The following is an 18,241-nucleotide window of genomic DNA, read 5'->3' on the forward strand; positions in this document are numbered from 1 at the left end:
ATGATAGTGTATGAAGGAAACGATTGTGCTAGAGGTTTATAAGGTCGTTTATAAGCCTCAGAACGCATCCATTTGGGACATGTTTGAGATATGCATGTTTGTTCAAAGACTGCAGGGGGTCTTATTCCACACTCAGGGCCTGGCAGCAAATGTATGTAATGTAAAAGCTGATGGTGTTTTAAGTCATCTGCAAATTCGGCGTTTGCTGCGCAAGTATGTGTCCAGAGTAGGAGAGAGTTGGTAGGGAGTACGTCATGTAGTTGAACATTTTGTTTGTCAGGAAAGTATGAGGATAACCAGCCATCAAGGTCTGGCGGTATATCGGGATTGTGAGTTAATGAAAGTAATGGGGAACAGATGGGAGATAGCCATGCTTTAGTTCTTTGCCTGTGCCAGAGAGACACATTTGGGTGTAGTGTAGATTGGCTACATGGATAGAGTGTGGATGTGTAAGCTATCTGCCAAGGTAGGGTCATGAGTGGTGTAGTACGGAAGCTTGCTTCAAGCATTTTCCTTGGATTGCTATGTAATAATTCTTAGTGTTGAGGAAAGCAAGTCCATCTGGTTGAGATGTGGCTTTTTACCCTATCCAAATAAAGTTCAAGCAGGCAAAGTTAAGGCTATGAAAAAACAAGTCAGGAATGTGGATCAGAAGTGCCATGAGCATATAGATAACTCTAGGTAAACCATTCATTTTTAGAACATTGAGTCTACTTGTCCAGGTGATGGTTGGTTTGTTCTATTTTAGTTGGTCAAATTAAATTTCCTGCAGCAAGAGGGGTACAATTGCAGTAAACTGTTCAGATGTTTGGGGGTTCATTTTTAAAACCAAATATGTGAGGTAGAACCTACTTTCTTGGAAACAAAGTTGTGTTTAAGTGTTTGAAGTGGAAACAGGGGATATCCATTAATAGTAGGAATATATTATAAGCCCCAAACAATAATAATAATGGGGAAGAGCAACTGCTATCTTAAATTAATTAGGATGCACAACTGGATAATGTGCTAATCATGTGAGATTTTATTATCCAAACATTGATTGGGTTGATTGTTAAGGGATTGCTGCCTGGCTACCCTATTTCCTCTCTTCTAACATTCCATCCCTAATTCTCGGGGACTTCAATATTCCTATAAACCCACCTTTGACCTCTGCGGCCACTAAACTACTTTCAATGACTTCCTCCCTCGGGCTATCGCAGTGGGCAAATTCTCCCACCCATGTAGCTGGCAATACCCTTGACCTAATCTTCACTTATGCATGTACAGTATCTAATATCTGCAACACTCCATATCCACTCTCTGATCACCACCTCTTATCATTTGCTCTCACATACCCCCTCACCCAAAAACCTCAGCCTAAACCCCCTCAACTCAGGAGGGACCTTAATTCTCTTGATCTCCAACAGTTGTCAGCTGACATTGATTCACAACTGCTGTCCATCCCTTCCCTCTCCTGTCCTTCACAGGCCATCTCCATATATAACTCTACTCTTACATCTGCCTTGAACACTGCAGCGCCACTCCAAACAAGCACCTCGAGGAGGACCCGCCCCCAACCATGGCATACTAAATCAACGCGCTACCTGCAAAGATGCTCCCGTTGTGCTGAACGCTCCTGGAGGAAGTCTCGTACACAATCAGACTTTCTCCATTATAGATTCATATTGTGTTCATACAGTGCAGCCCTTGCCCTTGCCAAACAGTCCTATTTTTCCGCTCTCATTAGTTCATGTTCCCGCAACCCCAGGCGTCTCTTTCACACCTTTAATTCTCTTCTTCGCCCTGCTGTGGCCACCCCCAAAACTAACCTTACTGCTGATAACTTTGCATGTTACTTCACTGACAAGATTGAACAGCTAAGGAAAGAATTCTCCCCTCCTTGCCTTTCTGTTTCTCAATCACACATAGATCATGCCTTTCCTACCCTTCAGACATTCTCCCCAGCTACTGACCAAGAGGTGGCTGCTCTTCTTTGTTCCTCTCGCCCCACCACTTGCCCGCTCGATCCTGTCCCATCTCACCTTATTAGATCTCTCTCCACTTGTCTTGTGCCTTCTCTAACACACATCTTCAACTGCTCGCTCTCTTCTGGCATCGTCCCTGCTGACCTTAAACATGCCACTGTAGTACCTATACTAAAAAAACCATCCCTCGACCCATCCACCCCCTCTAACTACCGTCCCATATCCCTGCTCCCTTTTTCCTCAAAGCTTCTGGAAAGACTTGTCTTTACCCGTGTGGCTCATTTCCTCAATTCCAACTCTCTCCTTGACCCCCTTCAATCTGGCTTCCGCCCTCTCCACTCTACAGAGACTGCCCTTATCAAAGTTACTAACGACCTAATCGCAGCTAAATCCAAAGGCCACTACTCCATACTAATTCTTCTTGACCTCTCAGCGGCCTTTGACACCGTTGATCATGTGTAGCGGTACTTACCTTATCCGGGGGCCGGACGCGGTCCTCTCTTCAAGCCGCGCGCGGTCCTGCGGCTGCACGAGCCGCGCGCGGCTCGTCCGACTGTTCAGACAGGAAGGCGGGCAGTGACCGCGAGAAGCGGTCACGTGTCCCGCCTGCAGCTAAGAGCGCGCCGCGAATCTCGGGCGCGCTCTTAAAGAGACAGTGGGAGCCTAAATTGCAAAAAGGCTCCCATTGGCTCCTGTCATGCCAATCACCCCATACACTTACCTGTTGGGGGAGTGGAAGTGACAGGAGCCAATCACATTAGTTTGAAGGCTACTTATACTTACCCTTTTCCCTTAGTTCCTTGCCCTATCGTGGTTTCTGCTACAGTTCCCTTTAGTGCTTGTTGTGTTCAGTTGTGTTTCTCCGTATTTGACCTTGGCTTTGTATTCTGACTTCGTTTTCGCTTTATCCTATTCTGTACTGTTTGCCGGCTTGCTGATTCCTGTGTACCAGTCCCCGGCTAGTTTTCGTTTACGCTGTCTCTTTGTGCCCTTGACCTCGGATCGTTCCTGACTCTGTCTTATCCTATTACGTCGAGTCCGGCCACTCTAAGGTCCGGTAGACGTATCTCTCCTCTGTACTGTCTTCTGTTAGGCTGGATCCTGCGTGTAGGGGTATATACTCGTTACATCATGCTCTCCTTCTTCAAACTCTTCAATCGCTTGGTCTCTGTGACTCTGTCCTCTCATGGTTTTCCTCTTATCTCTCCCAACGCTCATTCAGTGTCTCCTTTTCTAATGATACCTCCTCCCCTTGCCCTGTCTCGGTTGGCGTTCCCCAAGGCTCCGTCCTTGGTCCCCTTCTATTTTCTCTTTATACTGCCTCTCTTGGCAAACTTATTACCTCTTTTGGATTTCACTACCACCTGTACGCTGATGACACCCAGCTATATCTCTCCTCCCCGGACCTCTCCCCTGCCGTCCTGCAACGTGTCACTGCTTGCCTTTCTTCCATCTCTGACTGGATGTCCTCCCGCTTTCTGAAACTCAATCTCTCAAAAACTGAGCTCCTTGTCTTTCCTCCTCCTCATACTGATCCTCATCTTTCGCTCTCCCTCCAAGTTTGTGGTACCAACATTAGTCCATCCTTGCAAGCGCGCTGTCTTGGCGTCATACTTGACTCTGGTCTCACCTTTGAGCCTCACATCCAGCATGTTGCCAAATCCTGTAGATTCCATCTTAAAAACATAGCCCGAATCCGCCCCTTTCTTGCACCAGATACTACCAAGGAGCTTGTCCATGCTCTAGTAATTTCCCGCATGGATTATTGTAACCCTCTCCTGATTGGTCTTCCCAATAGCCGTACTGCACCCTTACAGTCCGTAATGAATGCTGCTGCTAGATTGATTTTCCTCTCTAGTCGTTTCTCTCACACCTCACCCCTCTGCCAGTCCTTACATTGGCTTCCTGTATGCTATAGGAGTCAATTCAAGGTACTAACTCACACCTATAAAGCACTGAACAACTCTAGCCCCTCTTATATCTCCTCACAGATCCATAGGTATGTCCCTTCTCGGTCTCTCCGTTCTGCCCGTGACCACCTCCTGTCCGTTGTCCGCACTCGTACGGCCAACTCGCGCTTGCAGGACTTCTCGCGGGCGGCTCCCTTCCTATGGAATAGCCTGCCTACCGCCATCAGACTCTCCCCTAGTCTTGCATCTTTTAAGAAGTGCCTTAAAACCCATCTCTTTAGGAAAGCTTATGGCCTCCAAGACTAACCCTTACCTCACATACCTGTCTCTTGCCCTCTCCTAAAGGGCAGCCCACCTTATTTGAGTGTAAATTCCTGTCCTAATGTGTTTTACACCCCACCTCCTATAGAATGTAAGCTCGTTTGAGTAGGGTCCTCTTCAACCTATTGTTCCTGTAAGTTTATTTGTAATTGTCCTATTTATAGTTAAATCCCCATCTCATAATATTGTAAAGCGCTACGGAATCTGTTGGCGCTATATAAATGTCAATAATAAATAAATAAATAAATAAGGGAAAAAGATTTTTGAACCTGATAAATAATGTTATGTCTCAATTATTAGAAGCGCCAACTTGAAGATATTTGCCTACCATAATAATGTTGACTTATTTTCAAACAATCAAGTTAGGTAGCACTTGGGAAATTGTGACCGTAATATGGTATCATTTGAGATTAAATAAAAAAAATTATAGATATATATTTATACAAAAATATTTAATTTTAAAAAGGCTAAATTCAATAATGGATAATGGAATCTTTACAACTAATTGACTGGCAGGAAATATTCAGTGGAAAAAGTACAGAGGATAAATGCAACGCCCTTAAACAAATTATACAAAAAGTACATTTACATACATTGGGAAACAAATACAAAAGAAGCAAATTCAAATGTGGCTTAGTACACAGGTCAGACAAATGATAGAAAATTAGAAAAGGGAATTCAAAACATTTAAATCAGAGGGGTTGATTGCATCCTACAACAAATATAAGCATGCCAATAAAGAGCGATTAGATAAATATAAGTACGCAAGAGAACGATTAGATGGGAAGTGATGTCGTGAACATAAAATTTTCGGTTCGCGAACGGCGAATGCAAATTTCTGTAAATGTTCGCGAACGGGCGAACCGGGCGAACCGCCATAGACTTCAATAGGCAGGCGAATTTTAAAACCCACAGGGACTCTTTCTGGCCACAATAGTGATGGAAAAGTTGTTTCAAGGGGACTAACACCTGGACTGTGGCATACCGGAGGGGGATCCATGGCAAAACTCCCATGGAAAATTACATAGTTGATGCAGAGTCTGGTTTTAATCCATAAAGGGCATAAATCACCTAACATTCCTAAATTGTTTGGAATAACATGCTTTAAAGCACGTAAAATAAGGGGGGAAGTACTAAATAACAATAAGGGGGGGACCTACTGTCCTCCCCCCTGGCCCCCACCCCTGAACGGTGGCTGGGGGCCCTAAATAAACAAAGGGGGGACCTACTGTCCTCCCCCCGGCCCCCACCCCTGAGCAGTGGGTGGGGGCCCTAGATAATAATGGTGAGGGGAACTACCGTCCTCCCCCCGGCCCCCACCCCTGAGCGGTGGGTGGGGGCCCTAAAAAAACAATAAGGGGGGACCTACTGTCCCCCCCGTCCCCCACCCCTGAGCGGTGGGTGGGGGCCCTAAATAAAGAGGGGGGACCTACTGTCCTCCCCCAGCCCCCACCCCTGAGCAGTGGGTAGGGGCCCTAGATAATAATGGTGGGGGGGACCTACCGTCATCCCCCCGGCCCCCATCCCTGAGCGGCGGGTGGGGGCCCTAAATGAAAATCCCCCCCAATGAAGGTGACTAGGGGTCCCAAGCCCCTAGTCACCCCCCCACCAACCAAATCAAGCTATCCCCTACCTACCCCTCTCACCCTAAAAATAGTGAGGGGGAATAAAATAACTAACCTGTAAAAAAAGATTAAACTTACCATTTGGCGTATTCTTTTTTCTAAAATCTTCATTTTTCAGCTCCAAAAAAGGCCAAATAAAAAGCCATCATAACCGACGAACTTAAAATAAAATAAAAAACCCGAGCGCAAAAAAAAAACCTGACGAAAAAGAAAAAATCACCCATGGAGGTATCTGCACAGACTGAGCTATGCAGGGCGGGGGAAGGCTTATAAAGCCTTGCCCTGCCCTGCAATTAGGCTAAGAACACTCTGATTGGTGGGTTTAAGCCAATCAGAGTGCTCTTTGTCATTTTACACAACGTGGGAAAGTTCTTTGGAATTTTCCCACGCTGTGTAAAATGACACAGAGCACTGTGATTGGATGGCTTGAAAACCATCCAATCATAGTGCTCTGTGTCATTTTACACAGCGTGGTAAAGTTCTTTGGAACTGTGTAAAATGACAAAGAGCACTCTGATTGGCTTAAACCAACCAATCAGAGTGTTCTTAGCCTAATTGCAGGGCGGGGCAAGGCTTTATAAGCCTTCCCCCGCCCTGCGTAACTCAGTCTGCACGGAGCCCTCCATGGGTGAAGATGGATTATTTTTTGCGCTCGGGTTTTTTCTTTTTCGTTGGGTTTTTTTTTGCGCTCGGGTATTTTATTTTATTTTAAGTTCGTCGGGTATGATGGCTTTTTATTTGCCCTTTTTTGGGGCTGAAAAATGAAAATTTTAGAAAAAAGAAGACGTCAAATGGTAAGTTTAATTTTTTTTTACAGGTTAGTTATTTTATTGCCCCCTCACTATTTTTAGGGTGAGGGGGATAGGTAGGGGATAGCTTGATTTGGGTGGGGGCAGGTTGGGGACAGTAGGTCCCCCCCTTATTGTTTTTTAGGGCCCCCACCCAGCGCTCAGGGTATGCTGTATGCTGTCTAGGAGGTTGGAGGGTCTGGGAGGGTCTGCTGCTGATTGGCTAGAATTTGTCTGCTGACTGTGAGGTACAGGGTCAAAGTTTACTCAATGATGACGAATAGGGGGCGGACCAAACATCGCATATGTTCGCCGTCCGTGGCGAACGCGAACATGCTATGTTCGCCAGGAACTATTCGCCAGCGAACCGTTCGGGACATCACTATAGATGGGCTAAACTTGAAAATAAAAAGTTCAAAGCAAAAGAGATCAAGACCAACCCATAGCCTATATTCGTCAAATTAGGTCTGAACAGAATGTCGACAGTTTGTCCATTGGTATTCAGATAAAATTGTCTATTACTTACGGTTTAGAATTTCATTCGTAGCATCTTGCCCTTAAATTGGTACCTTTACATATTATGGAGCTATCTACTAAAAAGCTGAAAGACCAAAATTAGTATTTCAGCCAATTGTACTAATATTAAGTAAAACATAATTAGTATTGGTAAATAAGGGAGGTTAATATCTCTTTCCTGCCCCTAGTGTCCCCATTTAGCACCCACCCATGCCCCACGAGTAAGGTCTCATACTAAATCAGGGACCTACTGTTCCCCCCAGCCTCCACCCATTAACGGTCAAAATGATAATGGAGGGGACTTATTGTTCCTCCTAGTCCCCACCCATTAACGTTGGGTGGGAGCACTACGTGATAAGAGGGGACCTATTGTCTCCCCCCATGCATTGGTGTCAGGTGGGGGCTAAATATAAAAACAACCCTCCTAAGTGACAAGGGTGGCAAGGCTCCCTGCTGCTTCTAGTTTTACATATTACAAGGAGGGTGCTGCTTGGATGCTTTTTTTGCATAAACACAATATTATACAGCTTAATGTTGTTCTGGTGAGTACATTCAGTCCCTGAAGGCTTTTTGCAGTAAATACTGTCTTTTTTTAAATACTGTCTTTTCAGAGAAACATGTTTACATTACAGACCAGGGACACCTCCAATGGCCACTCCTCAGATGGCTACTAGAGGTGCTTCTGGGGCAGTGCTACACAGTGTGCAGCACTGCAATTCAGTGTCTACACTCTCTGCATGGAGATACTGAACTTTCATAATAGAGATGCATTGATTTGAAATTGATTGTCTTTTGTCTTTTTTCTATGTAAAATCCATTGAGAATAATCATCTCCTCCTGCAAAAGGGTCTGGTGTTTCATCAATCCCTTTTTACCCTGATATTGATGACTTGTAGATCATCAGCCTATTACTGTATATGGGCATTTTCCACCCTAGGCCTGTCTGCACAGTACCCAAACCAGACTCTTTCCATCAAGAATATTCTAGACTTTCTTCAAGAAGGATTTGAGATAGAAACATAGAATGTGATAGCAGATAAGAACTATTTGGCCCATCTATTCTGCCCAATTTTCTAAATACTTTCATTAGTACCTGGCCTTATCTTATATCTAGGAACAATTTGAACAATTACAAAACAATATCATATAATATTTTGAGCACAGGAAATTGGTGTTTTACCAGTCTATGTGGATTTTAAAACATTGTAGTGATGTGCTTACCTTTTCTGCTTCAATAATGTCCACTTCAATTCACATTTATATACATTTGCATAGATAATTTTATAGAAACCTTGTGCAGAAGAGTTTTGTTTCTGTGTTCACTTTTTTGCATTGAAAATAATGATTTCTCTAAGATCACAGCTTTGCTTTTTGGGATATAAATTAATTTAATACAGACTTAGTGATTGAAGCATTACCAAGATTGCTCACCAATGCGCACACACATTTCTTTTTTTAAAGGACAATAAGAAAACAGAATAGAAAACAAAATTCTCAGCATTTTGCTTACACATATACATGAATAAATTCAACACTACTGGTGCAAAAAAACAAATTTACTTTTTTGTCCTGGCTGATAAAATCCATTACGTGTCTCTGATTTCTATTAACTTTTGAAATGTATAGGGCAAATATTGTAAGGAGTGAATTGCAGTTGTTAAGGCTAAATCTAAGCAGTTGTTAAAGCTAAAGATTTTAACTTTAACAGACTCTAAAACCACAAAAGTATATATTTGTATAATTTTGGCTCGTTAGATCTTTAACTAAGAACAGTTTTATTTGATAATTTTTTTACCAACTTCTGCCAAATCTGCTGGTTATATATATATATATATATATATATATATATATATATATATATATATATTTATTATTATTATTCTTTTTGTTTTTATACACGTTTCACATACTTGGGGAATGTTACAGACCTTGTGTGCTCCAGAATTGTATTGTGATACTAACTCCAAGTATAGCAATTTTGCACATGTAGCCTGGCTGCAAAGCCAAGGGATCACCCTGTAAACTTTTCATACTAATGACATGTCTTAGCTGACAGCTGGATGCAAGAAGTGCAAGAGAATGCGGCTTAGCTCTCGGGTGTGACCTTTCAGATTAGTAATTCTACTGTAAGCCACAAGTTCAGATAAATGACCTATTATGTTGGGATCTCATCCTCATGGGATCTTTGTTCTCCCTTTTTTGCCTTTGTCTTAGAGTGCAAGGAGGATATTCAGCCTCTCTGATGTAAACAGTGTAAAATTTCCCTTATACATAGGATTGTATCTTTTTTTTTTATTTAGTAATTATTTTATTATCTAGATATACCTAACATTGTTTATTCACAAATTCCAGACCAAAACAACCAAACTGGAAAAATAGTTTCTTAAACCCTTAACACGTTACGGCGTTCTATTCCGTCTCCATTACAATGGGCTTTAAAGCCGTTGCGGTGGCAGAGAACGCCATATTGGCTTATGCTCCCAAGAAGTCTGCGGTACTTACCTCTGCCGCGGTCCTCTTCGGGAGGACTGCTTGACAGCCCATGCAGCCCTCCCTGGAAAATCAGGCCACCTATAGCTGGCTGTGGATCTGCCCCCTATAGCTGGCTGTGGATCTGCAGTGCCAGTAGAAGCAGCATTACATGTTGTTGCAGCATGAGAAAGATGATGAAAAAAAAAAAAAAAAAAAATTCTCTCATTGATGTTGAAGCAAATGTAATAGACATGCTGCAAATTCCAATGTCCTGAAGACAAATACTACTAATATGGGTGGTCACGGTGCTGGTGGTGGAGGAAGCAGTGGTCAAGGTATTGGAAATCCTCATGGACATGGAAGAACTGTTTGGACTCTAAGGCCATGGCACTATTGCTTATGGTGTTTGCGGAGCAAGATCCTTTCCCCATACCCTCCCTCAAACACGTTTTGGGATTATGGGGTAACATTGATAATGGTGGGTTTGTGTTTTTCTTATTGCAATACATTTAAGATATAATTATTATGTATTGTGTAAACTAACACAACTTTATTCAGCAAAAATAAATGTTTGTGTTGCAAAGTGGATTGGTTGTTGGAGGATTGACTACTATAGCATTATTGTGTTTGTCTATAAGAAGCATTATATTTCAAACAGCCAACAGTGCTCATACACTTGTACGGTACACACTTGATGGAACACACTTAGAAAAAAAGTATATTCTTTTACAAACCCCTAACACAAAAAGACATGTCAAATTGTAAATTGGTGATTCCAAGTAAGTGTCAGTGGCTTGCAGTAGGACACTGCATTAACCGTAACCACCAGTTTCACACTAGGATGAAGTTTGTGTGGCTGCCAATGTGGCAGTAGTTAGGCAATATTGCAGTTGAAAAAAATAAATAAAAAATTGTTAAGTGTCTGTGGAAATACATTTTTTGGGAGGGGGGTGTTCAGTAAAAAGTAAAAAAATATATAAAAAATAATACAAACAATACATTTCTAAGCTGGTGCCATTAGATTAATAACACTATGACAATCTCCTATTTCCTACTTAATGTTGTTTTAAGTGCCAATGACATACAGTAGCTAGACTGCTAGGCTAGGTAAATAAATAGTACCGTAAACCTAGTCTCACACTAGGATCAATGACACAAAAGCAATCTCCTATCCCCCACGTATAGGTGTTTTAAGTGCCACTGACACACAGTAGCTAGACTGCTAACTAGGTAGATAGATACATCAGTGCCCTGAACCTAGTCTAATGCTAGAATCAGTAATGCAATTACCAGTAATGCAATGGTAATCTCCCGCTCAAACTTGTTTCAAGGGCCACTGGCAGTAGCAAGCAAGGAATATACAGCAGTAAGCCAGTATAACACTAATATCAATGACACAGGTTATCTCTCACTCCTACACAGGCACAACAAGGTCAAGCACACAGTACTACTTCTGGTCTGTCTACCTAAATAGCTGAAGTAAAATAATATTAAATATGCTTGATTGCCCCATCAAATTTTTTTCATATTTCTATTTCCATCACTTTTTTTTTCCCCCATACAAGGAACGCCGTTCAGAATTGCAAATCAAATTGTTCGGTGTTGCGAGAGTCTGGATAGTTTATCCAATCACCTCATCTGCACAAATTCAAACGTATTGTTGTTCAGGCCAAAACTAATCTCCAAAATGAATGCCAAGACACCATAGGCAAAGCCACCCTCTTGTGTTTCCATTGGAGCAGTCCAGTCTCCTGACATACAGCACAAAGAATACATTAAAATTAAGGACTCTACCATTCTGTCCCAAGATATATTTATATGGTACATTCTGACTGGAGTTGTGTCCATATGAAGGCCAAATGGTAAGATGTGGTTATCAAGATGTTTTTGTAGATCTCACATTGCCTGGAATAATGTCAATTTGTTTTATACAAATCCTTACTAGCATAGATTTTCATAGCGTTCTGTTCCCCTTAATAGTGCTAAATGGTATGTTATCAGTGTCATGTTCATATTAAATCATCTTTTTAAAATGTATGGAAAAGGGAATTACCTTTGGATATTGTTTAACTGGTATCAATACTCTCTCTGATAGCTTTATATTTTTGTTGCTGATTATATCTAGATATTTCTTTTCCTCATCTTCTTTCTTTCCCTCGGAATCATGGAACTTTTCGATCTCTACAGAAGAAAAATAGGAAATAAAAATTGGGCAAAATCATAAAAAAGCAAAGAAATAGGAGATACACAGATTTTAAAATCGTAGATCTTTTTTTATCGTTAAAATATGCATTATCACTATACAAAAATAAATGTTCTTATATGCATTTAGATATTTGTGATTGCTTTTTAAAAAAAAATAAAAAAATATTCAAAATATATTGAAGACTATCGCAGCCCTGGCAAAGTGAGTAAATTTGACAGTGTGAAATAATTTGCAACATCATCTACATTCACATTCACTGATAATATTCCATTTACTGATAATAGTCAACAAATACTTTCCAGTAAAAAGCACATAACCAGCAGTTATGACTCTATACTACATACTAATGGATTAAGCCACTAACATTGGAATCACATTTATTTGTATCTTAAGATTTGCTGACATAGGAGTAAACATTGCAACAGATTCTGTCTTTTCTAATTCTGAGTGTTCCATTCTTTTCACCCAGCTTGCCCTCATTGTGTCTTGTTCACAATTTACTGTCATGTTTGCAGTGTTATTGTACTAAACAATGTAAACTGACGTGTCCTGCTGTCGAATCTATAAAATATATAGTTAGCATTTCCTTTCTCTAAATTGCTGTGCAGTGAATGTCCATTTGCATTTTACACAGTTTTAAATTGATGCCATTCTGCTGTAAGAAAATCTGTAGGTGGCTAAACGCAAAGCACATTTTTTGGTGACTATTTTAATCAGTCAGCATTATAAACCCTACTGTCATGTCAACATGTAAACCATACTATCAACAATGTAAAATATAGAATATATTTTGTTAAAAATGCAATGTAATGTGTTCGATGTCCGCTATAAGCACAACCAAAAAGCTAGTATATGAAAATATTCCAAGTAAATAATTAGTGTGGTGTTTATTAACTAAACTTTAAAATGTATTTAGTTGAAAACTGAAATTCAAAATGTACTGGAAAAATATCTGATCTAGAAAATATATTCAGCTTATATTATATAACTATTATATAGGTACAATATTTTAGCCTGAATTCTTCAATTCAGATTTTAGCTAACCACAATTTGGTTTTGAGTGAATAAATTAATAGTACACAGAATGAAGATAAATGAACTTGTATAATTTATTATTATTATTATCGCCATTTATATCGCGCCAACAGATTCCGTAGCGCTTTACAATATTATGAGAGGGGGGATGTAACTATAAATAGGACAATTACAAAAAAACTTACAGGAACAATAGGTTGAAGAGGACCCTGCTCAAACGAGCTTACAGTCTATAGGAGGTGGGGAATAAGACACGTTAGGACAGGAAATATCAATCAAATAGGGTGGGAGTGAAGCAGAGCTGAAGGAGAGAGTAAAGCACTGCCCTATAGGAGAGAGCAAGAGCCAGGTATGTAATGTAGAGGTTACTCTCAGAGGCAATAAGCTTTCCTAAAGAGATGGGTTTTAAGGCCCTTCTTAAATGATTGAGGACTCGGGGAGAGTCTGATGGCGGTAGGCAACTATTGATGAGTTAAAAAAAAAATAAGTATTTTTGCTCTTCTTCTCAAATCATGTTTAATCTTGCTCTAATGTGAATAAATAAACAAACACTCAAAAAATTTACAAAATAAAATAAAATTATTGGGTTATATTGTTCCTTCCTTCTATTGTTCTATAAAGAAAGTTATTAGATCTACCATGTTTTCAATGATATATCACAGCATGATAGACAACTAGCCTTGTGCAAAAATGCATTTCAGCTGGTACGAATGATTCAAATTGTTTTTAATCTATGCCTGAATTTATCAATCAGTCCAGGTTTTACCTATGGACTCTTGTTCATTGAATAAGAGTCCACAGGTAAATCTCAGATGGATTGATTTATTTGGGCACAGCTTAAAAAAAATTTGAATCGTTCATACAAGCTCAAACAAACAATAGAGAATATTGATCAGTGATATACCCTTGATCAATCGCAGAACAGAAAAGCTACATAGCACAATACTGTTTTAACATACAAAAAGAAAGGACACAGAGGTAATGGGTCATTCACACTTCCCAGAGCAACATAGCAGACTCCAACTGTATTGGCTTGTCAATAAATCAGGCTGCTTTGATGTGTTATTTAGACCTGTAGCTTCTTCTTCCAAAGATATAGTGAAGAGACTTGAAGTATATTAAAATCAATTTACTTCAAAATAAAAGTGCAAAATACAAGAAATAGCAGTGACACAAGAGTGCATAAAAGCCCAAGATAAAGAGCACAACGTGTTTCAACCTTATGGTCTTCCTCTAGGTCCATGATTAGTCCTTCCCTCTGTCTTTTTATATACGGGTCTATCTTGTTCTGTACTTAGGTTTGGCACCATTTCCTCAAACTCTCCCAGTCACTTCCGGGTTCCGGCAGTGTAACCTTTCACCTCGCGTATGACATCACCACACATGCACAACGACACTCGAGCACCGTTGCGTGGTGCATCCTTCCGGGTTTCGCATTATTCAAACAGCTGCCTGAAGTTGAGGGAGCCATATTGGGCACAGGACCCATAGTACTAATATATTAAACCGTGCTCTCATTTCAAAAGGCCACTGCCAGTTATCAGAATAAATTAACTAACATCCTAAACATACTTATATTTTATTAAGCAACATATATATCACATTATAATGCATTTAAAAAGAGATATACAACAATATGTCTCATAATGAAGTTTAAAATCATTCTGATATTATACCTGTGAAAAAAAAATAGATTAGTGTCCCAAAAAGAAAGAGATGACATCAAAAAGGGGAAAACAATATCCTACTGGATTGCATTTGCAAACATGTCCATAAACAACACATCTGTTTGTGTAGCATGTAGAATGTATTAACTACAGGAAGGAGATCAATTAATTTAGACCCTTCTTGATTAATTAAAGGGACAATATACGCACCAGAACCACTACAGGTTAATGTAGTGGTTAAGAGTTTTCTAGAGCATGTAACCTGGCCCTGCATGTTCTTGAGTGTAAAAGCTGCCTTTTCTGAGAAAATATATTTTGGTAGCACTTATATTTTAGTTTTTTCATTTTTATTTTACATATTTTTTATTTTATATAATTTGTTATACTGAATAAAGCAGATCTTATCTTTCAAACCTTGAGTCCTGCCCTTCATGCTGCAGTGGTGTTGCCAAAGGAGGAGGAGTTTTGGATGATCCCTCCACATTCCTATACCTGTCTACAACCAGTGAGTGCGCTCTATTAGCATACAAAATTATATGGTTTACTGTGTTGCACTATTTTAATCTTTTATTCTTGTAGATCTATGACTGTATCCTCTATACTGCTTTGGAACTATATTTTTTGAGAAAAGGCATTGTTTACTTTGGTGCATAAGGCCACCTTTACTTTACCTTTACTTCACTAGACAACAATTAGAGGGGTTTCCTGGTGAGGTAATGCACTCTCTGCAGCACCTACACTCAGCATCTTTATGCTTTGCATGGAGACACTTAATGTTCCTCATAGAGATACATTGAATCATCTATAAGGAGATACTGATTGACACAGCAATTAGTAAATTTGAGGCACATAAGCACACAAACTCACAGACAAATAAAGGTATAATTATGTTCACGTTTATGTTTTTTTCCCCCCACAAATAATCCCTAAATATCTATTCATAGATGTTTCTGTAAAAAAAAATCCCTAATGAAAATATAATTAAAACAATCTAGTAGCTATATTATAGTAGACTGCTTTCAGTTAGAGGGAGTTAATTAGCTTCTCTGTGTTATATTTTACAATCTGACACTGTATGCTTGTAGCATCTAGAAGGGCAGGTTAATAAGTCTGTTCACTGTCAGTGGTAGCTATAGCTTAACCTATGATTGCCATCAATACACACAGCTAATTGATCTCGTAATTGTTAATGATGGAAGTATCCTAATTAACAGTGCATTGCCACAGGGAATGGAAAGTAATTAACCTATCTATTGCCAGCACAAGCAGCATACATAAAAAAGTGTATCCACTTTTTAACATGATGTAATTAGCCCATGGCACTGCTGAGTATTAAAGTATACAGTAATTTCCTGAATCACTACAGCTTATTGTGGTGGTTTTGGAGAACAAAAGGCTGTCCCTGCAAGCTCTGCTTTGTAAAAACTTTTCCGTGAAGAGACTATGTTTACATTTTCCATAGGAACACCTCTAGGGGCTGTCACTGAGGAAGCCACTAGACATACTTCCTATTAAAGCCTTTCAATCTTTGAAGGAACTACCACTGTGTCCTCAGCATGGAGACATTAAACATTCCCTATAGAAATGCATTCAACTCCCTTTCCATTCATTTCTAGGATGCATCTTAGTTTATAGGTGATACATATCACAAATCCATGTTTAGTAAGTAAACAATCCTCTATGCTTCCCTTAAATATTTCTAAGGTAAGCTATCATGGTTTAAAAAAAAACATTTATAGAATACACAGAGATGAGAACTAACACATTTCAGTTTTTTTGTAAAAACTAAACATTGTCAAATAACAGTTTTACATTTAGTATGAATAAGTGCGGTGATTGGCTATAAAACGGACAACTGCTCTCCCATCTGATTTAATTATACTCATAGCCTAGAATGGGGCATACCCTTGACCTCTGTTTGGTTTTGAGATGTGTCAAATTGAGAAATGTAATCTGGTAATGTGGCACATCTATTTGCTTTTTCTTTAGGCCTATCCTTGGCATGAGAAGAATCACTTGGATGTTTTTTTTTTTTTTTTTTAACAGGGATAAGTCATTAAAAGTCCTTATCTGTTATTTAAAAAAAAAAAATAGTGGTATTAAATCTTGGGGCATGATTGTCTTCAATGACAGAGTTCTTTAAAATAAAAGACTGTGACCTTGTCACACTTTTACAATATTTTATATACATTTTCAAAACTAGAACTCTACTTAATTTTGCCCAGCACAGACTATGGCCTCTATTTAATATTTTTGGATAACCATTTCAAATCATTTATATATAAAAAATTATCATAGACTTTACTGAAGATAAATCATTTAAAAATGTTTTTCTAACAGATTGTGATAATTTGAAACACTTTTCTAAAAATATTTTCTAAAAATATTACATCGAAACCATAGTTTGCCATGGCGAATGGAAAAAGTTGTCAATAGTTATAATCTATTTGTAATAATATTTTGTATTTGTTTATTTAATAAAACTCAAAATTAACCCCTTAAGGACGGCGGATATGCTATGCTGTACTTGGGGACCTGGCTCTAAACGCTTGCCTGCTCACCGGCGATCCCATGCTGGCAATCACGTTGGGGGGACTTACCTGACATACACATACACTGTCTAAGTGTATTTTCATATTAATATATCTATAATTATACATATATATATTAATATCAAAATACACGTAAAATAATATTAAATATATATATAAAATGATATATATATAATATAAAATAAAGAAATATATATACACGTTAAAATTAATAATAATAATGAAACAAAATAATATATACATATATGTGTAATTTTGTTATAACTGTATTTTTATATTTATATAAACTTAGAACAAAATAATACATATATCTATATACATAAATACATATTTATATATCACTATATATATACACCTATATATAAATAAAAATGGTAACAAATTATATATATATATATATATGTATATTTTATATTTTAATTCTACGTATATATTTATGTCATATTTTTACATGATTAAGTCATATTATTAATTACAATTTGCGCGACCTGCCTGATAACCCAGGCAAAAAGTCCAGAGAATTGAATTTGCTAGCACTATATTTAACCCTGTAACATTCCAAGACACTATAAAACCTGTACATGAGGGTTACTGTTTTACTCACACAAATTTTAGTGTTTCAAAACAGTAAAATGTATTACAACGATGATATCATCAGCGAAAGTAAAGTTTTGGCATTTTTCACACACAAACGGCACTTACACTGACAAAATAATTCCTTTGATATGTTTTATGGTTTTGAAAAACTAATATTTGTGTTCAGGGAAGTCTCCCGAGTATAACAGAACCCCTCATGTACATGTTTTATGGTGTTTTCAAAAGTTATAGAGTCAAATATAAGGCTTGTGTTTAAGTTTTTTCACATTGAAATTCACCAGATTGTTACGTTGCCTTTGAGACCGTATGGTAGCCCAGGAAGGAGGATTACCCCCATGATGGCATACCATTTGCAAAAGTAGACACCCCAAGGTATTGCAAATTGGGTATGTCCAGTCTTTTTTAGTAGTCGCTTAGTCACAAACACTGGACAAAATTGGCATTAAAATAGTTTTTTTGCATTTTTCACACACAAACAAATATTAACGTTAACTTTGGCCAGTGTTTGTGACTAAGTGGCTACTATAAAATACTGGAAGTACCCCATTTGCAATACCTTGAGTTTTCTTGCAAATGGTAGGCCAGTGT

At 38.8% G+C, this 18,241-nt stretch overlaps 1 protein-coding gene across 1 annotated transcript in view; it reads right to left on the reverse strand.

Moving 5' to 3' along the window:
* KHDRBS2 (KH RNA binding domain containing, signal transduction associated 2) overlaps window positions 1-18,241 on the reverse strand; it is a 595,075-nt gene that overhangs the window by 490,828 nt on the left and 86,006 nt on the right. Inside the window, exon 2 of the mRNA XM_063442960.1 lies at window positions 11,650-11,777. Coding sequence (XP_063299030.1) covers window positions 11,650-11,777 — 128 coding nt within the window. The remainder of the gene's footprint in view (window positions 1-11,649; window positions 11,778-18,241) is intronic.

The sequence above is a fragment of the Pelobates fuscus genome, chromosome 2 (genome assembly GCF_036172605.1).
Source record: "Pelobates fuscus isolate aPelFus1 chromosome 2, aPelFus1.pri, whole genome shotgun sequence".
Classification (NCBI taxonomy): Eukaryota; Metazoa; Chordata; class Amphibia; order Anura; family Pelobatidae; genus Pelobates; species Pelobates fuscus.